Source organism: Ctenopharyngodon idella, chromosome 20 (assembly GCF_019924925.1).
Source record: "Ctenopharyngodon idella isolate HZGC_01 chromosome 20, HZGC01, whole genome shotgun sequence".
Taxonomy (NCBI): domain Eukaryota; kingdom Metazoa; phylum Chordata; class Actinopteri; order Cypriniformes; family Xenocyprididae; genus Ctenopharyngodon; species Ctenopharyngodon idella.
In genome coordinates this window covers 253414-280261 of record NC_067239.1, presented here as the reverse complement: position 1 = coordinate 280261, position 26848 = coordinate 253414, and the positions used below count along the sequence as shown (strand labels likewise).

Genomic DNA, 26848 nt, shown 5'->3' with positions numbered 1-26848 from the left:
GTTGTCCAGAGCAGGGCAGTAACCACCATAGACATTGACGAACACAAGTAATTATAAATGGTCAAATTGTCCCCCTGTTTTTGAATTTCTTGCACTTCTCTTCTGCACTTCATTACGAAGCTATCTGTATATTGTTAGGATGACAGAAAGGTTTAAAAGTTACATATTTAGTCTGGTGACTGGTCTAACCGCGCTCGTCAATGTCAAAATGATTGAGATGGCCAATCAAATCGAAGTAGGCGGGGTTTACTGTTCACAGAAGCAAAATGTGAATTCCAGTGCAAAGTGTCAGTTTAACGTTGAAAAAGAGTGAGGTAAGATGTAAATAGTAGGGCTGGGAGAATAAATCGATTCATCTCGATTCATGGTTTGATTCTGAGATTTTCCGAATGCATCGCGATTCTTTCTCGAATCGATTCTGAGCTTAGTTTTTAACAACAGATGGCGCTCTAGGCTCGTTTTTAACCGCACACTCAAATGCTCATGAAGAAGAGCGCTCGTGTGTTCGGCTGAGTCTGAGAATGTACTTTCACCTCAGAATGCTTTTATGACGTGAGATTAATGTAAACAGCCCACTGCAAACACCTTGTGATTCACTTCAACCTTTTCAGACTTTATGAATGATTATTTTATAGAAGGTTCAAGTGGTGTGTGTGTGTGTGTGTGAGGATCTGGAAGAGAGCAGAGTACGCCATCTGCTGTTAACCCTTTAAAACCGGATGGAGCGCCTGCGCTCCCATTTGCGTGTCTCTCTTTAAGAGCCAATAAAAACTGAACCCATATAGGTAGCACAAAAATTATTTTTGCATACAAAACCAGAGACTTTACTCGTTCAGATGAAGCCTCCAACATGCTCCTGTTGTGTTGTTTTCACCCTCTAATGAGTCTGAGTAATATGTGTTTACAACAAAAACAGCACAGCCGCTAACTGAATACAAATATGTAGATTTCACGTGCTCATATCTTCATGAAACATGTACAGATCATAGAAAATGGCACAGAATTATTTAAAGCAGATTCTCACAATTAAAATGAACCCAAAATCAACATAATATATTGCATTGATCACAAGATATTACTGACGGAATGATGTAACATACTTGGCTCAAAACATGTCTCTCATCTTTCCGGTATGCAGTGTGTATCCAATGTTCCCGGACCCATCCATGTTCATTTTCCAATGTGGAATAACACAAAATAGATATCATTTTAAAGCTTCGAAACTCAGCTTTTTAATGCATCTAATCATTTTGAAAAACTTCTAACGAATGCTGAGAAGTGCCTCTAAACCGGAGTTTACCGCCCGTGTGAAAGTAGCCTAAGTAGCCTAAATGTGTGCATATTTTAATGTAAATTAATGCAAAATGATTATTTCCCAACTAGAATTAGACCTAGAATTTCCTTCACTCCTCTGTTTATTTATGCTTTATGAAAAATGGGTCCATCAAGACATGGTTATGGTCTTGGTCCGGTTAACGAGTTGGCTTGAGCACATCCAGACCCTGAGGAGAGCCAAAACATTTGTTAAAAAGTCATTGTGAAATCCAGCTGGTTAAGCTAGTTAAGAAACCTGTTGGGGACGCCAGAGCAGAACATACACTGGTCATTTCAGCGGGGTGACAACTTCTCGCAACTTCAAACCACTGCATGTGAGACATTCATTTTTCACTGTCATCTCACCTGGGCTTCATCCAGACTCCGAGCCGGGCAGGAGATTATACGAGAATGAGATCTCGCACTCTCAGCACATTGGCGGACCAGACTTGATTGTTTGCAGTTCCTCAAACGCATCTGAGAAATCTCAAACACTGCCACAGCTAGTTGAAGTACACCATCCTCCCTGGACCCCATTATCACACACACACACACACACACACTTCTTCGACTCACATAGTCATCATTTTCCCACTTCTTAACTCAGTCTTTTCATATTCTTTTCCCGTTTTGTAAATCAGCTTATGTCCAGATTCCTGCCGCTGTGATATAAACGCAGGTGAAGCGTTGCGCGTCCAGGCCTCTCTGCCCTTTCCACAGCGCTTTTCACCCGTTTATTCCTGAATTCATCAGCGCTCAGCCGTACCAGAGCTTTCCGCTTAGATGATTACCTGTGGAAACGCTTTGCTCCCCTGAACGGGGAAACTGCATTTTTATTCATATCCTGACATTTCATGGCTACTGCCATATGAACACATCAAACTTTTCCCCTATGCGGTGTGGAAGAGAAAAACATTGTGTTTTTAAGTGTCAGGTAATCGTGTATGAAGTGGCACGGCAGCGTTTTATTGTCGGGGAGAGAGATTGCGGTGAGTAAAAGTGAGAATGAGAGATTGGTGCTGGCAGCGTCGCGAGCCGGAGCCGCTCACGTTCGTGGGTAATTATATGCTGCCGACTCGTGTCTTTTGTTCTTAACCGCTGTAAAATGGTGCGGAAGGAAAGCGTGGGGACAGGTTAAACTACAGAGGAGACGTCTCATCAGTAAACCAGCCGGCCGACTCTCTTTTTCTCTTTCTCTCGCTGCCGTCAGGGAGCCATTATCAAAGGCTGTGAGTGTGGAGTAGGTCAGACTCACCCTGTCTTTGTTAGGAGGGCGGGACGACTCGTGTGTGAAGAGAAGGTGCGGCTGCATTTCAAAAGCTCCAGGCCCTGCGTGACATCATAAAACCCGCCCAATCAGCACATAAAGAAAAGCGTGTTGTGTGATTGGGGGCAGTGGGACTGTGAACGCCCTGCGGGAGCCTCTTGATTGTTTGATCTTGACAATGGAAGAAAAGAGTAAGAGTAAAACACTGCTCATTTCATTTTTCACTGTCACAGCGGTACTTCAGCTGTTTTCAGAACACTCCAGCTTTTCCAGTAACAAGCTATGTTTCCCTACATGTAGTGATGTAGCGCGACAGACACGCTGATGTCCCAGCTTTACAGCAGTGCGAGCTGATGCAATAACCACACTATTTTCACTATTCCCCCCATAATCAAATATGGACAAATTGCTCTTCTGTTTGTTGTTACGATGACAAAAAGTTGCAATGTTATATTTTTATGCTTCTCTGTCTCAGTGATCTAATAGCAAAATTATTGAGTTCGACACGGTAATGGATATGACAATCAGTTTGGAACAATCAGAGAGTCAGTAAATGACAGAATTTTCATTTTTGGGTGAACTATCCCTTTAAGGACCTAACTGTGCCATCTAGAGTTTCATGACAGAACTTTGTATTGAGATGGCCAATCAAATCAAAGAAGGCGGGGCTTTAGTGTTCACAGAATTCCAGCACTGTGCTGCAGTTTTAACTGTGACAAAGCGTGAGGTAAGATATAAGTAGCTAAACATTTAATATTTGACAACTGCTTCACGACAGAAATGTTGTTGTAGTAGAAACGCAAATAGAATTTTTATTTGGTCGAATTTTGCTGTTTTCAATTGAATATAGCCTTTATAATTTATGTGATTTATGCAGTGTGTTTAGTACTTGAATGTGACATTATCTGAATGAAGAAACATTAATGCGAGTCATTTTTGGCATAATATGCATATTATTAAGAGTGATTGTGTGCATAAAATTTTATTTGTAAACAGTTCAGATGCTGAAGACATGGTTACGACCTTGGTATATCATTTGTAGTGTCGATTTATTTTAACTCTTTCCCCGCCAACGTTTTTGATCATATTCACAAAATGTTCATGGACCCCAGAATATTTTGATGTATGAATATGTAAACAGTCAATATATCAAAAGCAAGAACAAAGCCTCTGCTTTTAAACAACAACAACAAAAATATTCTAGCTTCATTCTTTTTTATCAACACTTGAATGCAGGCAAGTTTCATTAAAAAACAAACAAAAAAACATTTTGAACAAAAATCTTCTTCCGCATCAGATTCAGAACGATGTCCATCAACACCCCCAAATCTCCACAGTCGTTTCCTCTTCATGGTTCAGCATTTCATTCAGTAACATTAGGCAGTTTTGATTTATATGCTGTTTAATGTTTGATGATCGATTTAGATTATTTGTGCGTCAGCAATGCTTCTGTGCGCTCCGTCTCTGTCTTCTTCTTCGCTTCTTTTTGCATAGTACAGATGCTGTACTATTTCAGAAGATGCGTAACAGCGCTCCCTACCGTATAACAGTGAAAACTAGTCAGTTATATTACATAATTTCAAATTTTATTTAAAGGGGACCTAAAACGCCCCTTTAACAAGATGTAATATAAGTCTCTGGTGTCTCCAGAATGTGTCTGTGAAGTTTCAGCTCAAAATACCCCACAGATCATTTATTATAGCTTGTCAAATTTGCCTCTATTTGGGTGTGAGCAAAAACACGCCGTTTTTGTGTGTGTCCCTTTAAATGCAAATGAGCTGCTGCTCCCGCCCCCTTTCCAGAAGAGAGCGGAGCTTTAACAGCTCAACAACAACAAAGCTGGAGAATCTCACGCAGCCAAAATGAGGATTGTCAGTAACGGTGTTCAGCCTTACATTGTTCAAACCGGAGTCGACACTGATGGAGAGACTCAGGAAGAAGTTACAACTTTTAGATGTTTCTGAATGGTTAGTGGATAAATTTATGTAGTTGCTGTGGAGTTGATTCAACTCATCCACTAGCATGTGCCGTCATGTTAATCTTTTGTGTTGAATTGACCCTCGTTTGTGAAGCAGTCCGGCGTAAAATGACGGCATGTCAACAACACTCTACTACAACAACTCTTCCTCTTCTCTAAAGCAGCCCAACATGGCCCCGCCCCCTTTGTTGTGTGTTCTCGTGGGCGGGGTTTATGTAAATTTTAGGGTTAGTGATGTCACCAACCCAGGAAGAAGCTTGTTGTAGTCCCTACCAGCCGTTTGTTGTAGTCCTTAAAAAGTGATTTCTGTAAAAGTAAATATCTCTCTTTGCATTGAACTTTGAGTGTCGTAACTTTGCAGATGTTGTTTATGATCAAACAGCAACATTACACACTAACTAAAGTTAAAAAAGTCAAATCATAATCAACCACCCCTTTAATGTAAATTTATCCGATTGCACCCAATAGTTATCTATTTCTGAAGTCTTAGCCAGTGTAGATGGCTCAGTGTTATTAGTTTTATTATTATCTTGTGATGTAACTGCTTTATCAGCAGAGTAGCTTGACTGTAGAGTAGCTCATAGCTGGACAAACTAGTTTTTTTCAGCACACATGAAGGATTTACATAAGTTGAATGGTTTCCAAATGATCTCCAGAAGAACACGAGGGGAGAATGTTTGGAAACAAAGGCTCACCTCAGCAGTCCTTCATTGTTAAAGTCCCTCGGCTTAGACGTGCCAGTGTCTGATTTCAGCTACTACCTTCATTCACGTCTCTCACTCCACTGAGGGTTGTGTTTCAGTATTCAGAGGGGAGGAGATGTGTACCTCTGTGTGAACCTCTTAAAAAGTTATTTGTAAAGACTCAGCAAAACCCCTCGTGAGACTGAAGGCAGATGTGAGGGTCAGAGGTGTTTTTGGGTTATTGATGTCATGCAGAGGTTTTCCAGTGTAAAGGCGGCTGTAAAACATCATCTGTGCCTGACGGAGCTCTTACAGCCCGTGCGCAGGGCAGATTTCAGCCTTAAATCACAAGAATTTGTATGTTACATAAAGAAAATGAAGGACAGTTTTGCACTCATTACTGTAATGCAGTGTTGAGAGTTATCCTGCTCACTACTGAATGTTTGTTTTTTTAACAGATATATTTATATAGTTTTATTTTTTAATTAGTAGTTAAAAAGTCGCTTTAGAACGGGCGGAGTAGTTTTACATTTTTAATTGTTTATTTATTTAGTTATGTCTGTGTGCTTGATGCGAATGGACGTGTTCATGCAGCGATTCAGCCAGAGCGGTGGAAGTGATTTTGTTCAGGCGCGTCGACGGCTCCTCCAGCGAGGGGTTAAGGAGTATTTTGACAGTCTCTGAAGGTGTTGCTTTCAGCCGTTTTAATTGGTAGGAAATCCATTTACAATGTGTGTGTTTTTGACATTTTGCTCTACGAGCAGAAAATAACTTTGTGCCCTTCAAAAATACTGCTTCTGCCTTTTTACAGGAATAATGTTAATAGTGAGATTAGACTCTCAGGAGTCCACTGCACTAACACACAAAGATTGCTTTAAAACATCTGTAAACCTGCGGTCGAAACGCCGCGCAGCCGTGAAACGAAGCACTCAGGCACGGTGGAGGAAGTGACACGTATTGTTTAGCTACAGACAAGTGTCACCTTTTGTTATTTCTACATAATTGAACATTATGTTTTAGGTAAAAGTGAGAGAAGCCATTTAGCCGTCATCACAGCTGTCTGTTTGGTTTCGAAAGTCACCGAAGTTGAAAAGTCATTTGGTTTTCCTCTCTTTCTTCAACATTAATGGCTGTCATATTATGCTGTTAAACTGCTATGGGCTTTCACCATTTTAATTCTGGCTAATCTTTTACTGTTTTGGGGAGGCATGGAGAGAGAGGCTTGAGTTTACTTCTACACTAACATCAATTTGTCTTATGGACAAACACAGCTGTAAAAAATAACCCAGTGTATCACTCCAGTTAATGTGTTTGCTTTCACTCTTCCACATTGTTAAATAGGACCTGTTATGCTTTTATTTATTTATTGTTTACATGTACAGTGTGTAATGTTGCTGTTTGAGCATGAAAAAGCTCTGCAAAGTTCCAGTTCAGTGTTTCTGAACTCTCTGAAACGCCTCCATCTTGAGTTTTCTTCACAATATTCCTCATTTAAATAATTCATACGCAGAATAAAGGGGCGGGACCTGCTTGAGTTAGTTAGTAGTGTGTTGAAACTGGCGGTTATGGTAAGGGGCGGGACATTTCCCAAACACCAATCACAACACACTGCTCCAGCCGACCAATCAGAGCACATTGTGCTTTTCAGAAAGAGGGGCTTCATAGAGACAGGAACTAAACAGAGCGTTACTGACAGACTGGGAAGAGAGGAGCTGAACAATGGAGAATATGAGGAAAATAATCAACCTGTTCTAGTAGAGCCAAAAAAAGGCATAACGTGGCCTCTTTAATGGTTTTTAAAACTAAACAGGACTTGAAAGTTGTTGCAGCTTTATAAAGCGTGTTAATTTTAATAAAGTAACCATTATTGAGTTTATGATTGGTTGTCTGTTGCTAAACAACTTGATATTCTAGCACCACTTTGGCCCTGAGCTTCATGACACAAGGTTGAAACTGTGCTGAGCCCCTTTTACAATTACAAGTGCGGGTAAAAAGAAAACAGCAGATCTTAATAGAACAGAGCAGAAGCAAGGTTTTATTTATGAGATCTCTAGTGAAGTTGATTAATCTGACGCTGTCTCTGACTAACCTTCTGTAAAATAACATTTTCCCATTTTACCCCAAACAACACGAGCACTATTTGTGTTTCTTCGCCTTGATTGGATCATTATTTGTGTTTTTCAATTTAGTTCAGCAGCTGATGGCTTTATGATTGATTCCTTCGCCTCCCGCCGTACTGTTTTCCACATCTGGCCAGTTTGCGGTATTAGGAATCGATTTTTGACTTTTAATTTGAGAATTTGTGTCCTGCACTTTTACTTCACATGATTTTTCTCTTTCTCAATCACTGTTAATGAGAGGGTGTTTATGAGCGTGTGGGGATGGAGCTGTTAACCCGTGTTTATTGGGGACTGTGAACGGGCTTTGCCCTTGAGGTTTTATCAGGCACAATAATTATTTTATTATGTAAATGAAGAGCAGGCTATTATTTCATTAGCAAGGCTGAATATTTGCAGCCATAGATTAGTATGCAAATCATCCCCGTTAGTGTCCTTGCAGCCACGCTGAATGTAGGAGGCGCGTTCGGGCCCATCTGGAGCGGAGCGGCACGTTATGGACTCATTAAAGCGCTCGGCCCGTCTGTGCCGCACAATGGACTGAGGTGAGCACCGTGAAATGCCAACGGGCCATGAAAGATGTTCGCTGCATAAGGCAGTGGGATTGTGGCGATCTGGACCTCCTGAATAGCCGCTTCCCCATTTAAACAGATGAATTCTGTCCTCGGCACAGAGACAGGGGTTGTTGTCAGCGCTCTGTCCTCGGGCCAGCTATCCGCAGTTATTCCGGCCCCTCGGCAGAGCCAAGCGCGTCAAAGAGAGTCAGATGGTGTGTGGAGGTGTTTGGTTTGTGATGCTGAAGAGTATTATGTGTGTGCGTATGTGGGCAGAGCTCAATTTCCTGTGCTGTAGATAAATTAAACACTGCGAGACGAGTTAGTGGGTGTCGTATTATGTCTTGAATTTGAAGATGTTCTGCTTTGGTTCGGGAGTCTCTTTGTTTGGCTAGGCATTTAAAACTACACACACACACACAGGCCTTTCACAGACATACACTGAACCAATATCAAGCGCTTACAGAGGCACTAAAGATGACAACTCCGAGACGGTGTTATTTTAGTTTTTTATTTCATGTTTTTACTCGTGTCTGACCTCGACGGACTGAACAGAAGAAATGAACCTTAGAAGATTTACACCTCAAAGAGGGCGGAGCCTCGGAGCCACACCCACTTATTACACCATCACCATGGACCAATGGTGGTTCAGAGGCATTTACCAGCTGGAACAAACTTTTCCAGAAAGTTACCTTTGGCAAGCTGCTTCGAACTCCTGAAACGAACATAAAATTAATTTTGTTTTGGTCTGATTTTGTTCAAAATTACATCACACCACTTTTTTCCATATTTTTTTTTTTTTTGGTATTTGCACTTTTAAACAAAACCCACCCTATTATGCTTTGCATTTTCCCTTTACTGTACTGCATTGACACTTTTCACCCTTATGATGGTTTTAATTTGATCAATAATCGGCTAATATATAGTTTTATGTTGTTGTTAGAGGTTTGAGGCTCATAATGTCACTTTTATTAGTGCTCTTGGATGCATGTGAAATTACATGTCTGAAATGATATTAGCATGACATGGCACTAAGTCTGAGGATTAGCAGTAAATGACAGCAGTATTATTAGTCCGTCTGTATAATCACTCAGATTAAGTGTGCAGACAGACATTCGCGCGTCTCTCCTGGCCTCTGGAAGGCTCTTTCCGTCTTCTGTCTTCTGCTTTAGCTCGTTTGATTTACGCACTGAATCCACTCTCGCAGCGCTCTGTTTGCAGAAGTCCTCGTCAGCCGTTTCCTACATTTGCATGTGTTTGAAGTGCAAAATGTAGGAAACGTGTGTTTCAACACACTGACACGGGACATTTCCTTAAAATTCAATTAAAATGTTTTATGTCAGGTCTCTTATGCTGACATATTGGGTTATCATGCAGCTAAAGGAGCTGCAAAATGTTTTGTAAAAATGAAAGTTGAGATTTTTGTTGTTGTTTTCCGATGTGGTGCAGATGAATTTGTGTGGTCTCTCGGGAAGGTGGAGGTATTTCCTTCCCGCTTTAATTAACACCTTCATCCGTCTGGATTTGTGCTCTCTCTGTGACATCACTGAGATGTTGTAAAGGTCAGTGGATGTAAAACACGGAGCGTCTGACCTTTACACAGGTGAGAAAACCTCACATAATGAATGCACTGCTTTAGAGTCACTAACAAGCTCTGAGTCGGTCATGACGTCCTGCCAAACAGTTTTTCAGGATGATGATAGTTAATCGTTCAGATGAACGTCCAGTCTGGAGGATGTTAGGATGGGAGAGTATTTTACCCTCCTTTACCTCACTGGTGAACTTTATTATCAAATCAAAATCAAATCATATAATGGCACAAATGTGTCGAAATTGCTGGTCACAGTTTGCATGCTACAATTCCTGATCTTGAAGGTTGATATTTATTGATGGATTGCGGAGGATCCAGCAGATCACAACGATCTGTCATACTTTACTGGGACCGCATGTAACGGATGTAGGCCGGTAAGAGCTGTGCGTGTACACCTCACTCCCCTGATCTCAAGAGGTGCTCTAGTGACTGCGGTCTTTAGCCTCCTTGTTAGAGAGCCCGACTCCCATGCTAGAGACCCGGGTTCGAGCCCTGCTTAGAGCGGGTGGTTTGAACTGCAGGGGTACACGTACAGCATTACTCCACCACTGCTCTGTAACTCCTTCACTCTCTCACACAAACACACACACACACACATTGCAGTGTAGACAGACGGGCAAATATTGACAGAGACAGAGTGAGAATGGCATCAGGATGTGATGCACTCTTCACAGGAACACTATCTTATATGACATCGTGAAGTACTCTACTGCTACACCACATCTCTAACATACCAAACCCTGTGAATCACAGGTGATTTGTGCTCTCTGCAGGTCTGTGTGGCTGTCAGATGTTTATAAAGCTCTTGTTTGCTGATTTGAGTCACTGACTGTATGAGCTAGTGCTCGTCATTACTGTTTCGCCTGCAGTTTTTATAATAGGACTGAGCTATCAGCAATCTCTGTAAATGAGTAACAGTGTCTGGCACGGCATCAGAGAAGGCTTGTGTTCAGAAGAACATGAGGCGACTTGAGAAACACAGAGTGAGAGCACTAGTTCTGGGCATGTGCAGAAAGTCTCATGTTCATCTGTCACACAGTAAATTAGTGTTGTTGTTTTTTTTTACCCTATGAAAAGCACTGCATTTTCATGGTACAGTGTTGGTATCAAATGGTACTTTGAAATAAGCTACAGCACTAATCACCATTTTCACATATCATATTCATATACCTGTGATAAGTTCTCGTGTCATGTCAGGACTTTTGTTGCACTTCCTGTTTCTAGTGTCATATTTGTAGTCATTTGTAGTTTTCTCTGTTGATTAGTGTGATTGTTCCAGGTGTGTCCTGTTAGCTTGTGTATATACAGCCCTCGTGTTTCCTCTGTTCTTTATCAATCGTTAAATGTGTATAGATGTGAGTGATCTTGTTCCCTGTGTTCCTGGTTTCAGTTTGTTTGTAAAACGCCACTGCATTTAGATCCACATCTCACCTGCGATCTCTTCTGCTCCGGCATTGATTACAATACCCTTCATATGAATATATCATAATCATATACAGTAGTATTTATATGCTGCTTCAAAGAAAGTTTCATACTTTTTCAATAAAGATCTGTGATCAAAATGAAAATCTGGGATTCATAATCCGAATTAAAAATAACGTCATGTTTGAAATAAAATGTGAAACAGTTTGACAAAAACATAACGTATGAGAAAACATGTAAAATGTACTGTATATTTAGGTGGACTTAATATGTCACTTTGTCTGAAGTTTATAATAATAAAAAAAAAAAATAGTGGTAGACCAGTATATCGGCTGATATTTGGCATTTTTAAAATATTGGCATTGACCGATAAGTTTTGTTTGGCTGTTGTGTTGGAAGAGGGACTTTTATTTTAAAATATGATTCCCAGTGCACACAAACTTACCAGATTATGACAGCGTCCTGTCAGTTACAGTGTTTACTTCCTTTTTATTCATATTTTTTCAAACAATTTCTTAATTTGTGAATATTACTGTATTATGATTACAGAATCAAGTTGCCATCTAAAGTAAGTTGGTTTAATTTAAAGATTTATTTTTTAATTCATTTTCAAATGATTTATTTGTAATTTATTAAATATGAATTCAAATAAATATAAAGTATATAAATAGGCCTATATATCGGCTTTATATTACCCTACTAAAACAATATATCTGTCGACCACTAGAAATTAGTTTAGAAAAATGAAATCTGTGTGCATTTTCATTATTGGTCAGAGACTTTTAGACCCCGCTGTGTGTGTCCATCTCATTCACATAAAGTCATCAACAGTGAATGTGTGTTCTGTACTAATGAAGTTGTCTTTGTGTTTGAGTTCTCACACATGATGTTTGTCTCTTCTAGGCGGCTGCACCTTCGACGACGGCCCAGCACAGTGCGACTACCAGCAGGATCTGTACGACGACTTCGACTGGACACACGTCAGCGCTCAGGAAGTGCCGTACCTGCCCTCTGACCTGCCCCAGGGTGAGTCCATCACACACGCTGGACTAAACCAGATCCATTACATGCGCTAACCTCATAGCTGGAGAATCTGAGGCAAGAGGGGCGATCTCCAGTTTGAAGGAACACAGAGCGAAATACAGGGTTTTATCTGCCCCTGGGCTTGTTTAAACAGTACAGGCAGATTTAGGAATGTTTTAATGGGCTGCTAACATTTGAACAAATTTGCAGCGCCGTCTTATCGTGTCAGGGTAAAAGCCATTACTGGAGAACTGAGGAAGTTGAGAGAAAATAGGCAGGTAACAGAACATTAATCTTCCTTCAGCCGCTGTTCCCGCTCTCTGAACACTCTTCGGATGGGATCTGAAAATACTCTGCCATTTACATGACAAAACGTGCAAAGTGCCGAAGGCTGGAAAAAAGGCTTTGGTCAAAGGACTGTCATACGTGACACAATTAAGCTTTTTAAATGTGCTCAAAGAAGACGCGAATAAGAGGGGAGAGCGGAGCGTTGCGACCTTCACTTCTCACCTCTCCGACGCTTAATCACTCGTTTTCAGACAGCAGATTCTGCTCAGGGAAATTAAAGCATTTCACTCTCAGCTAAATTCCCTAATTAATAAGATATTAAGTTATTAATCAAGGCAGGAGAACAGAGAAGGTCGTCAGCCCTTGCTTTCAGTCAGGTAGGGGTTCACCAGAAGAGGACCTAAAGGAGAACATTACAGCTTTTGTCAGGCTTTTATGAAAATAGCTGGTGCATCTCGCTTGAGGCGTCTGGATGACGAACGCATTTGAGCAAATGAACAAAATGATATATATCTATTTTTGACTGCATTTAAAAGTCATGCATTTATCAAGGTTTATTTATCACTGCATTTGCTTGTGCTGCAGTCTCTCAGTTGAGAACTCTGTTCAGAGGACTCTCGTCTGACATGCCTCTCATCTAAAGTCGAGAAAGATGGGACATTTATGTGGTTACTTGATTTTGACATCAGGGAATCAACAGAAATGCCTTTTCAGCAGAAAGATGGACAGGGAAAAGAGAGAAGCATGGAAAGGGAAAAGAGACAGAAATGTGGACAAAAATAAAGACAGTGGAAAGAGAAGAGGACGGAAAGGGAAAATACACAGAGAGATGGACAGGAAGAACATAAATATGGACAAAATTGGACAAGAAGAGACAAATATGGACAAAACTGGACAGGAACATATGGAAATGTGGGAAAAATAGGACAGGAAGAGATGGAAATGTGGATAAAATTGGACAGGAGAACAAGACAAAAAAGATGGACAGGAAGAGACAGAAAAATGGACAGGGAAGGACAGAGAAATGTGGACAGAAATAAAGACAGGGGAAAGAGAAGAGGACGGAAAGGGAAAATACACAGAGAGATACACAGGAAGAGACATAAATGTGGACAAAGATATGCAGGAAAAAAGAGAAGGATGGAAAAGGACAGACAGAAAGAGACAGAAATGTGGACAAAAATGGACAGGAGGACAAGACAAAAAGATGGTCAGGAACGACAGAAATGTGGACAGAAAGATAGACATGGGAAAGCGAGACAGATGAAAGGGAAAAGACAGAGAGATGGACAGAAGGAGACAGAAATGTGGACAGAAAGATAGACAGGAAAGAGAGAGGTTGATGGAAAGATGGATAAGGGAACAGAGGGAATACGTCACAGAGGTTTATCATTAGTTCATGTGCATGAGGTCCATTCCAGTCCTCTCCTCAGTCTGTGCCATCAGAAAGTGTTTGATAACGTGACGCAGGCGTGTTTGCGTGATGCGTTTCCTCATACGGCTGATGTCTCTGATGTCTCAGTCCTGGAGGGAGTCGTTTGGACGCCGTGGCTGAGTGACTCATTGAAACAGTAATTGAACACAAACCCGGAGAGGATCTGCTGCACCTACAGGGAGAGATGTTGAGTTAGCACACACACATTAGATGCTGCTTTTGTTTTCCGTATCATTCTGCCTTAAAGGGTACTGTGCAGTGAAAAAACAACCGGAAGTTGCTCGTTTTCAAGGATAGTTGGTGACTCCCGACGGAATACAGACACCGAAGCTCATGTGATCCACCTCCAGATAGTCTGCTACTGATCTTCAGTGGGATTTTCTGTCTTTAAATCTTCTTGAACACTGGAATTCAGAAGCAGTACGTACTTTTGATTTGGAGGTTATGGGTTTGGGAAAAGGCCTCATTCTTAAAAATAAAAGTGAATGCAACTTTATGGTGGAATAAATGGTGGACAGTTTCTCGTCTTTTTATTACATAATAATAATTCTAGAAGACACCCAAGTTTGGTCACCTTTCTGCTGTCATAAACGTTCATATTTATGTGGAGATGGAGCTCTTTATGAAACAGCTCAGATGTAAAATTGGGGCGTCTCAGCTGAGGGCGCTGAGATCCGCCTCATGGATCGGCCTCGGGATGCTTATGAACAAACACTGATTGTCATGGTGTTCGCTACGCACCTGAATCTCCAGCTGTAAAACCTGCTGAAGATGGCCAGTGTTGTTGAGCACGCCGGCGGACATGCGCTGTGTGACGGCTAAAGTATACTTTGGGCTGAAATGGAGTGAAGGTTACCGCAGTAAACAGAAGTGCGGCGCAGGGAGTAGCCCAGTAAATGCCATTCACAGCACTCCCTCATCATCCACCCTACTCTGCTTTATTTTACTGTCATGTTCTGTGCATCCTACACACTGCCTCAGCTCCATATTTCCAGCAGTTCATGGGAAACAGATTTAAGCAGTATTTTGCCAAGTTGCATGATACTGCAGTCAGATGACTTCTTGGAAAAAGTGTTGGACTACAGTGCAAGCGTTGATAAAAAAAATCCCTATCTACTCTGAAACTAATTTGTATGCAACGAGAATAAAACATTTCTGCTTTTTTCCATTGTTAGTCTATGTGGACCTGTGTCAGACAGACATCTTTGGCTGTTGCATCTCGTCTCACTCACTGAAAAATGATTTTATGTAAGACAAAAATATCTTTTAACATCACAAAATCAACCTTATTGGAATAGCTCTTTAAGGTTTTTACAGTGTGTTTTCAGCATCTCGTGGTATGAGCGTTGCATTTCTAAGATTGTGGGTACTTGGAAAAAATCATATATTCACAGACATTCCTACTTAACGAGCAGTAGCTTTTTAATTATATCGGCTAGTGCAATTTATTCAAAAAACGGTGATCTTATTTATGTTGACAGTACACTAAAGGGTTAGTTCACCCAAAATGAAATTTCTGTCATTAATTACTCTCCCTCATGTCGTTCCACACCCGTAAGACCTTCGTTCATCTTCAGAACACAAATTAAGATATTTTTGATGAAATCCGAGAGGTATATGACTCGTCCATAGACAGCAATATAATCAACACTGTTATGACAAATATCCTCCGTTACTTGCAAAGCTGCGACAACGATGGCCAATCAATCACAGCTGTTAAACCTTTCACTGAAGAGAAATCTGAATATTAATGTTATTTCAGTTGTGTAACAAACAAACATTCAAAGTGAATTTCACAGAACATCACAAACACTCTTTGGCCAAAGCAGCGATACATGTATTCATTGTGGTGGATGCAAGACTTTTATTTTGAAAGCACTGAGAACACCAGTGTCATTCTCCATCTTCATTAGTTTACTATTTTACAGATTTATTTATTAAGTTCTTTTTTTTTCATATTTTTTTTAATTGATGGGTCAATGACATGACAGGTCTTTTTTTTTTTTTATCCAAAGGCCTTAATAATAATAATAATAATAAAGCAAAGATATGCCATCCAAAGTATGTAAAGTAGTACAACTAGATCTCTTTTATTGAATCCAAAAGGTTTTAATTATATTTTTCTACATATAAAGGTATTTTATAGATTTTAAAGTGTCAAAAGGTCATTCGGTTTAACCGTCCAAAGGCCAATACAGCCATTACATTTGTGATTAAAATATCTTAAAATGTAATAAATGTATATATTTTTTATTCTGGGATGATTTTATAACATCATATATCAACATAGTGCAAAATGGTGTTAAAATTATGTGTAGAAGTCGTTGCTTTTGTTATGAGAAAGAATGTCCAGAAAAATGAATTTCATTGATGTCATTCGGAGTAACCAATATAAAGGGACCATTTTGGATCAAGTCATGTGATCAATATCATGTGACAGGATGTGACATCATTCAGACACCTGCAAAGGACCACATGGTCGTGAAGTAAAGTAACTAACTCTCTCTTAACTATCTGAAAAATTCATGTTTTCACTTGATCATACGCATGTCCCGAAACATCAGGTCATTCGATATAACCACTATAAAACATGGAAAATATATGCATGAGAATGACACAGAAGAGAAGAGATTGTTGAATTAAGTGGTTATTTTTGTTTTGTTTTTGCGCACAAAAAGTATTCTCGTCTCTTCATAACATTAAGGTTGAACCACTGCAGTCACATGACTGTTTTAACGATGTCTTTAGTACCTTTCTGGACCTTGAAAGTGTTGATTATATTGCTGTCTATGGACGAGTCATATACCTCTGGGATTTCATCAAAAATATCTTAATTTGTGTTCTGAAGATGAACGAAGGTCTTACGAGGGAGAGTAATTAATGACAGAAATTTCATTTTTGGGTGAACTAACCCTTTAACACATCACTTTTCTCTAAATACCGCACTCTAGTTTACATAAGTGATGAACTGCAGTATTTATCTAAATGCAATTTATAAATATATAAAATATTTCATAATTGTAAGGATGCATATGACATGCAGTGAACACCATCGAGTGATGACTCAAATGAATCGTTTAATGTTTGTTGAAATAAACAGCACATTTAAGGCTGTGTGTGATCTGTAATTTTGCTACTTTTAATAGGACGATGTAGCTTGTTAGTAGGCAAGGCCCACTTAAATTTTACATTTTATAAACCGCAAAACCGTCCTGCTTCTGAAAACTAGTGGCACTGAATGACTGGTCATGTGCTTTTGAAGGTCTTGAGTTACGGTGAGCGTTTGAAGAGCGTTAAAGGACGAGCATTTCACTGCGGTGACAGAGCTTTCCGCTCTACATCTCCTGGCCAGTGTTTGCCTGAGAAAAGGGACCGTTCCCCCCAACAGCCTCCTGTTAATGTGGGTCACTGCATGAAGGAGAGGACGCCGCACCGGCCTGTAAAATCACAGCGCTTTTAAAGAAGCGCCGCCGTTCGGACTGATGTGCTGCAGAGGTGGCGTGGGCGTTCTGAGATTCGAGCGGTCGCGTTAGTGTTGTGGGAAGTGTGACAGCCATCTTGAGTGTCTTCTGTCAGCCATCTTGTCGACAGCTTCAGTGTGTTTTGATAGCCACTGACACCTCTCATCTACTTCATCAGACTATTTACAGATAATGACTACTATGCTTTTCTTTTCAGTTTTATTCTTGGAAATTCTTTATATTTTTCACTGCTGTGAAATCATAATAAAATAAAACATAATGCAGGAAATCTTGCTTTGTTTCATTTTTGTTTTAATGACAGTGATTTGCATATTTAACTGTGAGATTATAGTAAAACAGTCATATTTAATGCCACAAAATGACTCATTATAAATGCATTCAGAGGGTTTATTTTTCTCACATCACACAAGAAGGATTTTTCTCACATCGTGCGAGTGTTTCCTCTCGTTTCCTCCGTGAACAGCAGATGCGCTCCGGGTCCAGACCGGCCCTTCTCTCTCTCTCTCTCTCTCACGGCAGGGATCTGAATGTGAATGCCCACATTTTTACATCACTGCCAAAAACCCAACAGCCCATTTCAGCTATTCACATTTCATGAGCAATCAGAGAGAGCTCGGGATGGGCTGTGTTTGACAGGTCTGTTTCTCTCTGAATGTTGAGAGATAACAGATCAGCTTATATTTTCAGTTGAAGCCGTGGCTTCGGTCGTTCGGTGTAATATGGAGCTGTGCTAATGAACTATAGTTTAATGGAGATTTACGTTAAAGGCTACTGAAGAATTACAGGATGTGAAATTAAAATGAATTCAATCTCAAAGTAATTTGTAAAACTGCTGTAAATATATTTACTACGTGCTTGGATTTAATGTTATTTTAAGGTGAGGTATTGCAGAATTAAATGAATGGCAGAACTCAGCGTTTTGTTGGCGTCACCTCACACACCCCAGCGGCACGCGGACCCCAGTTTACTGCATTAGATTATATAAAAATCATTTCCTCAAGTGCCACCGATGCATTTGTGTGTTTGATTGAATTGTTTAGGTTTTGTCTCAGCTTGTGTACAACGACACATGGAGGTCAGAGAGAGGGTGGAAATTGTGCATGTAAAGCTAAATAATGGTTCAAAACCATATAAAAAGTGTTTCTTCTCTCTCTTCTGAGTGTTCTGGGTGTGTCAGCGTGTGTGGGATTCGGGGCTGTTGACACGGTGTGGTTTTGGCACACGTCGAGGCTGAATTCTGTAGCAGTGTGTAACAAGAACAAGTTTTTTCTGCTCAGTCATGCTCTGATTCCACTGAGGACTGACTTTAACATCAGACCTCTGAGCACGCTATAATGTGCTGCACATTTGACATTCACTAAGAGCTCTGTGTGCTCACATCCAACTCCTACACCCTCTGGAACGAGACGTGGAGATCTGTTTTACATCAAATCATCAATAGTTGACGTAATGACTGGTGGTTTCCTTCTCTGTTACTCACTTTCTTGTTTCCCAATATCTCTGCTTATTTCTCAACCTCTTGATTTAAAGGGGTCATATTCTCTTTCTCTCTCTTTTAGGTCTGCTGATAATGTTTATAAAGTGTTTTGTGGGACCAAAAAGGGACCATTTGAATTAACGGGACGTTTTTTTCTGCTGAGCCTTTAAGAAATGCCTCTTAACATGTGAAATGAGCAAGAGTTCAGACTGCAGTGGGAGTCTTCTGTTGTTATTTTGTGGTGTTTTTGTGAGCTTTGCTGAATTACTTTTTGAGAGAAATACATTTTTTTTTTTTTTTTTTTTTTTGTTATAGTAAATGTTTTTTGCCGTTTCAGACTTTCTTAAAACTGCTGCCCTATTTTCCACTGTGTGAAGCAGCTCTGTAAATTGCTGTCTTTTAAAGCTCACAAGCTGATCCATTCTTCAGAGAGTCCATGAAATTGGAGTTTTGTGGCTTTTAGTCCATGTCTATTAGCTTTACGCTCATCTGTGTGCTAGTGCACTTTTAGCAGATACAGTACATGCATTTAAAATCTTTCTGCTAAAACAGAAGTATCGATGACATCATCTTGCACTCAGGGGCGTATGCAAATTGTTGTCCAATAAAACATACTGCAGTAAAACTGTTTCTTTGCAGATAACTTGCACTACATTTGTGGCAAATTTGCAGTGATGATCCCACAGGATCAACAGGGACAGTTTTACTAGTGGCAGACGGTTCTGTGGCGTAAACTTTGACAAATATCCTCCGTTACTTGCAAAGCTGCGACAACGAAGAGAACGACAGACAACGACAGATTTCTCTTCACTGAAGAGAAATCTGAATATTAATGTTATTTCAGTTGTGTAACAAACAAACATTCAAAGTGAATTTCACAGAACATCACAAACACTCTTTGGCCAAAGCAGCGATACATGTATTCATTGTGGTGGATGCAAGACTTTTATTTTGAAAGCACTGAGAACACCAGCGTCATTCTCCATCTTCATTAGTTTACTATTTTACAGATTTATTTATTAAGTTCTTTTTTTTTTTAATTGATGGGTCAATGACATGACGGGTCATTTATTTTTTTTTTTTTGTCCAAAGGCCTTAATAAAAATGATAATAAAACAAAGATATGCCATCCAAAGTATGTAAGGTAGTACAACTAGATCTCTTTTATTGAATCCAAAAGGTTTTAATTATATTTTTCCAAAGGCCAATACAGCCATTTCATTTGTGATTAAAATATCTTAAAATGTAATAAATGTATATATTTTTTATTCTGGCATGATTTTATAACATCATATATCAACATGGTGTTAAAATTATGTGTAGAAGTCGTTGCTTTGTTATGAGAAAGAATGTCCGGAAAAATGAATTTCATTGATGTCATTCGGAGTAACCAATATAAAGGGACCATTTTGGATCAAGTCATGTGATCAATATCATGTGACAGGATGTGACATCATTCAGACACCTGCAAAGGACCACATGGTCGTGAAGTAAAGTAACTAACTCTCTCTTAACTATCTGAAAAATTCATGTTTTCACTTGATCATACGCATGTCCCGAAACATCAGGTCATTCAGTTCAACCGCTATAAAACATGGAAAATGTTGTAATATTTTAAAAACTTGTACTAAATAGAAAATGTTTGATTGTCCTTTTGCTAGCTAGCTATCAAGCTAACTAGTTAGCTAGCTAGATATCAGCCTGTTAGCATTGTTTGAAAATATCGTCATTCGGTGTAACCAAAAGTGTCATTCAGTAAAACAGAATGACTTTTTTTTTTTTACACTTTTAAAAACCTTATTCGTCAATGACCTTGATTTATTTTTAATATAGTACATCTTATTTAAAATAAATATAAAATTCATTCCATAAATTGTTATGCATGTGCCTTTAATATCTTTAGATTAAATAGTGTGATATCATATAGCCTTCCTGCTCTCTTGGATATCAGTATCGATTATCAAAAAATCAATATCGGTTGACCACTAAAAAAAGTATTAAAAACGTTTAAGTGTGTACTGTTTATATTTATTAAAGTATTTAGCAAGTATGCTCACTAGCGTCAGCAGAGCTAGAGTGAGCCGGAGTCGTGAGGTTTGAGGTTTAAGCAGAGAGTTGATCTGGGTGTAGATGTGTGTAATTAGTGGTGTGGTGGTTTAGTTCTCTGTCCAGCGCTGGGCTGCGTACTAACATAAACCACGGTCTGTACTCGCTAAACCAACCTCAGATCTGGGCTTTGTGTGGAGCGCTCGTGTTCATGTTTTCTTGTGGCTTTGAGAGCCGGCCAAACTCGCTCGTCTAATATGTCGAGCCTTCTGCCGTTGCTCTCGTCGTTTTCTTCTTCGTTTTACACTGCAGTGATTAACGAGCAGCGCACACAAACCTTCTCCAAACTCTCCAGCACGTGTTCATAAGGCAGCACTTACATACATCAAAAATCACTCATGAACTCCTTTCATTTTCTGCCAGTAACTCTTGGCTGAGCGATAGTGCCATCTGGATACGCCGGTTAGTTCACGTGACCAACCTTTGACCTTTGGGAAGAAATGAATGTTTACCCAACGGGCGTTTATAGGGGAAACGGCGGGACACACACACCTCCTGACATGCACATGGCTGTTCTCACCTGCAGTCATTAGTGTCTCGCTGTGAGCGCTCTGCTTTCCCCGGGAGCAGATCCAGTTATTCCCGCTGTATTCGCAATTGCTCTGTGATCCAGCTGTAAGTTCACTTACCTGAGACGCACAGCTGATAGTTTAACTTCCTGTTTGCACAGGATGTATTTATCTTTATTACAGCTCTCTCTGAAATACTTGATTGTGGTTCATCAATGGTGTCATTCTGTGGTCTAATATTTGCATATAATGATTCCAGTCAGAAGAGCGAGTGGGCGGAGTCTCTCTGCGCTCGCAATGAATGGATAAGTACATAAATTCATAAATATTACACCATTTTAACATTATTAAAACACATACTGAGTTACTGAAACAATCTTTGTCATATAATACACTTGTTTGTTGACAGTTTGAACATTGAACGTTCTTGTTTCCTTTCATTTATTTTCAAAATCTGAGGTGAATTATCCATTGTCAGTATGGCTATAAATGATATTCATACTTGACAAATATTTGACATATTTGACAAATGTACACAGGGAATATACCGATTACATAAGTATGCACACTACATACTGCAGACACAGAATGGACAGCTAGTTGTTTTTCTGCTAAATATTTATGCATTCTTTTTTAAATAGTTTCAATATTTTTACAGTGATGAAAGTGTGAAGGAAATATGTGAATGAGTAAATGCGGGCGTCTAACCAGTCAGGACTCTCGTTTGTATTGGAGATTTTCAAAATCCTGTGTGAAGCGCGTCAGTTTTGCAGTGAAATCAGGAGATAGATATAAATTGTAGGGTTGCCAGCGGATCTTGGCCAATTTGCATTTGATTCGCCTTCTCCCGCATCCCGACGGTCTGATCCAAACTCTGTCTTATAAAAGCAAGAGGCTTTCTTTTACCCAGAGCTCACCCAAACCTGTAGAGAGAGAGAAAGAGAAACAGATGTTCTCACAGAGGAGAGCAGCTCCTAGTAGATCTCATGGATGTGTCTCATCTGCAAATAAAGCCCAAATGAAACTTCTACACCATTACATCTGTCTCCTGAATAAACAGGCTTTCCCTGTATCTAAATGATCACTGCTTTAGACATTTGCTATTTCAATGGAAATGAAAGACGAGCAGCAGTGTTTCAAAACACTTACAGCAGACTGATGTTCAGCTGTTACTGATGAAACAGTGGAAATTATGTTATTCTGTTTCATTCTGAGAATATATCATCAAAGACAACATGAAACTTCATTCACAACTCATTTAATGTCCACAATGTGATGTGACATGATTCAGCCATTGGGATTTGGCGGATGTTAGGCAGATATATGATTGGTTAATATACTGTTGTGATGCATGATATGGAGAAGAGGTTATATGATAAAATACACCAGCGTTCAAATAATATTTACATTTATTAAAACAGCGGTTTTCTATGTGAATATATAGTAAAGTGTAATTTATTCCTGTGATCAAAGCTGAATTACTCCAGTCTTCAGTGTCACATGATCCTTCAGAAATCATTCTAATATGATGATTTGCTGCTCAAGAAACATTTATGATTATTATCAATGTTGAAAACAGTTCATATTTTTTTGGAAACTGTTATATACTTTATTTTTCAGGATTCTTTGATGAATAAAAAGTTCAAAAGAGCAGCATTTAATTGATCTTTTGTAAGTTTATACATGTCACTTTTGATCAACTTAATGCATCAGAATGTTAATAAATGATAAATTCTTAAAACAAAATATCTTACTGAGCCCAAACCTTTGAACAAGAGTGAATATAAAACATACTATTCATAAACCATGAGCAGCCCCATCGGATGCAATAATTTATGTAAGAATGTATAGATGAATAATTTCCAGTCTGAGGTCACAGGTGTGTGTTTTTATCAGCGATGGTCTTGAGTGCAGCTGAGAGTCTGGACTCGATGTTTTATGTAAGATTATTTTCCTCCACCCACATGACTAATGGTTACATCAGAACAAATAGTCAAAAGTAGTTTCAGAGACAGAGAAAGTGATTACACTTGAAAGAATCTGGAATAACATGCACCTGATGAGCTGCACACAACATGGCCAGGGGCGTTATTTAGGCAGGAGATAGGATGGATTTCATGTAGAATTTATGTCTAACAACTGACAGAAGATGAGGATCAAAGAAGAGAGAGAAAGAGAGAGAGAGAGAGAGCTGGTCATCTCTCGTTCTGGCCGTGGAGAGACAGATGAACAGATGTATGTTCGTTTGGACAAATGGTGGTGAAGTCTGTCCTCTCGCTGCCTGATGTCCATCCTCTGGGCGTTTGGGATTTGAAATCGTTTCCTCTCAGTGCAATCACATGCTTAAAGAACTGGAACCAGATCCTATATGGCCCTGTCCGACTTGGCCGATAGCTGGAAACCATTTCTCCGGTGGAGTGATTATGAAAGCGTTCTGTAATCAGCGCACGGCGAACTGCCAAGTCTTTGATTCTGAAGTTCAGAAATATTCCTCATGTCTGAGTTTATATCTAGCTCGATTCCCACATGATTTCTCAAGCAATTTGTTTTTTTAGCAAGTGATACTCACTCAACATTTTGTACATCCCTTGGTGTGGCTTTATGAAATTTGCTTTACTCTTTATTTTTGTTTTATTAAAACACAAAGTCTGGTTCAAAACCTAAGCGGGTAGGACTGGGCATCTTATTCAGTTCAGTTTCACAAGTCCTTCATTCAGTTCATTTAGGAATATTTCAGCCATAATGTCATGCAGCGATCTTGGGATTTTAAGAATCAGTCTTTTTTTATTTCTAATTTTGTTCAGGTCAGCACTTTCCTTGTTTATATCCTACTTGGCCAACATAGTGATGTCCTAGCAAGACTTACTCCCCTCAGGCCCACACACTCATCACCGGGGTACCTCAGGGCTCAGTGCTGGGACCCCTAATGTTCTCTATCTATACAGTTCATTTAGGAATATTTCAGCCATTATGTCATGCAGGGTTCTTGGGATTTTAAGAATCAATATTGAATAGTTTATTCTTTGACCCCAGAATGCATTACGACACATGTGTTTCCTCTCTCCGTTCTTCCAGGCTCGTACATGATGGTGGACACCTCACAGCACGATTATGGAGAAAAGGCTCGCCTGCAGCTGCCCGTGATGAAGGAAAACGACACTCACTGCATTGACTTCAACTATCTGCTGTACTGCCCGGACGGCTCCAGCCCCGGGACGCTCAACATCCTGGTGAAGGTCAATAAAGGGCCGCTGGCCAACCCCATCTGGAACGTCACGTCCTGCACAGGCAGAGACTGGATGAAGGCGGAGCTCGCTGTCAGCACCTTTTGGCCCAATGAGTATCAGGTATGCAAATCTTTCAGCCAATCAGAAGATGTGGCTTGTTTTTTTCTACTTGTTTATCTGATCAGGTCATGGAGATGCAAAGATGCTGAAGGCCTCAATATAATTGTGGCGAAGTTCTTTGTCATTTGTGGGTAAAAAGAAGTTTGAAATACATTTGCAGTGATATACTGTTAGCGATATCCACACTACTGAGAGATGAATATGTAAATATGTGCTGAACTTGACTAAATAAACTCACAACAAAAATGGCAGCGGTGAGAAAACATCAGTTCAGAAAGCATCTGATTGTAGTTACGTGGATGTTTGCAGCAGCTCTGAGATTCAGACTCACGTTTATTTATACAGCACTTTATACAATAGATTGCTTTAAAGCAAGTATTACAGTATTAAACATGAACAATCAGTGTCTGTGTTGCTTTTAATTAGAGTTTAATCTTCAGTTTCTACTATAAAGTGGCTCTCCATCCAGTTTGTTCATGTTTTTTACTCGCATCTGAACAGAAGAAATGAACTGAAGAAGATTTACACCTCAAAGAGGGTGGAGCCTCAGAGCCACACCCACCTATTACATCATCACCATGGACCAATGGGAGTTCGAATGTGTTTACCAGCTGGAGCAAACTTTTCTGTAAAGTTCGCTTTGGCGATGTTTCGAACTCCTGAAACGAACTCCAAACAAACTTCACTTTGGCCAGATTTAGTTTGAAATGACATCACACCAGTTCATCCTTGAATTCAAGTATATTGGGCCTTAAACTGAAGCACTCTTCTAAAGACTTTTACCTCAAACTCTGAGCTAGAAATCCAAAAGAGGTGTTTACTTGTGTTGTCGTAACTCTTGAAGTCCGTGTGCTGACACATTCCTGGCGTCAAGCCCGCTACACAAAAGTATGAGGAACAACATCACAATAGATGTTTTGCTGTAGGCAGTGCTGGTTTAGTTTAAGTGTGACCGTCAGACTTCGAGCTGATTTATGGGAATATAGCGGTTCTGTTCAGCTTTTCTGTAGTAGTTCAGGCATACTCATGAAGCGCTCACGCTCATCACAGTAATGGCTCTTGATAAAGGGTTAGTTCACCCAAAAATGAAAATTCTGTCATTTATTACTCACCCTCATGTCTTTCCACACCCGTAAGACCTTCGTTAATCTTCGGAACACAAATTAAGATATTTTTGTTGAAATCCGATGGCTCAGTGAGGCCTGCATAGCCAGCAATGACATTTCCTCTCTCAAGATACATTAATGTACTAAAAACATATTTAAATCAGTTCATGTGAGTACAGTGGTTCAATATTAATATTATAAAGCCACGAGAATATTTTTGGTGCGCCAAAAAAAACAAAATAAATACTTATATAGTGATGGGCGATTTCAAAACACTGCTTCATGAAGCTTCGGAGCGTTATGAATCAACGTGTCGAATCATGATTCAGATCGCGTGTCAAACCGCCAAACTGCTGAAATCACGTGACTTTGGCGCTCCGAACCGCTGATTCGACACGCTGATTCATAACGTTCTGAAGCTTCATGAAGCAGTGTTTTGAAATCGCCCATCACTAAATAATTGGTTATTTTGGTTTTTTTTGGCGCACCAAACATATTCTCATCGCTTTATAATATTAATATTGAACCACTGTACTTACATGAACTGATTTAAATATGTTTTTAGTACATTAATGGATCTTAAGAGAGAGGAAATGTCATTGCTGGCTATGCAGGCCTCACTGAGCCATCGGATTTCATCAAAAATATCTTAATTTGTGTTCTGAAGATGAATGAAGGTCTTACGGGTGTGGAACGGCATGAGGGTGAGTAATAAATGACATTATTTTCATTTTTGGGTGGACTAACCCTTTAATAGTTTCCTTGCATGTGAAATGTCACAAAGATCTGAGTTTTCTGCAGGTGAAACGTCTCTCTGGGTCAGTGGAGCTTCTTCACGGGACTCTTGTTTTTCAATACAATAGCTTTTTATTGTCCCGAGCTGTTTTAATGTAGTATTTCATCTACTGAATATGATGATCAGTCTCTTCTCTTCTCTTTTCTTCTCTATTGTTTTAATCACTGTTGAATATGGGTGTGTGTGTGTGTCAGTGTTTGCCGTGTGTGTATGATCTGACGGGTCGTTCTGCTTCAGTGTGTGTGTGTGTGTGTGTGTGTGACGGTGAATACTGAAAGCCTCCGTCTGTGTTCAGACTAATTGGGAGTCCTGACTGATCTCGCCTCTGTCTGTCTTTCAGTGTGAGAGACAGA

The 26848-nt window shown here is 39.8% G+C and overlaps 1 protein-coding gene across 19 annotated transcripts in view; it reads left to right on the top strand.

The window, feature by feature from the left end:
• The window catches only part of ptprk (protein tyrosine phosphatase receptor type K), a 166487-nt gene that overhangs the window by 37181 nt on the left and 102458 nt on the right, over positions 1 to 26848 (top strand). For all 19 annotated transcript variants that reach the window (XM_051876486.1, XM_051876485.1, XM_051876484.1 and 16 more), the window contains 2 exons: positions 11830 to 11952; positions 24322 to 24593. In XM_051876486.1, the coding sequence (XP_051732446.1) occupies positions 11830 to 11952; positions 24322 to 24593 (395 nt within the window). The remainder of the gene's footprint in view (positions 1 to 11829; positions 11953 to 24321; positions 24594 to 26848) is intronic.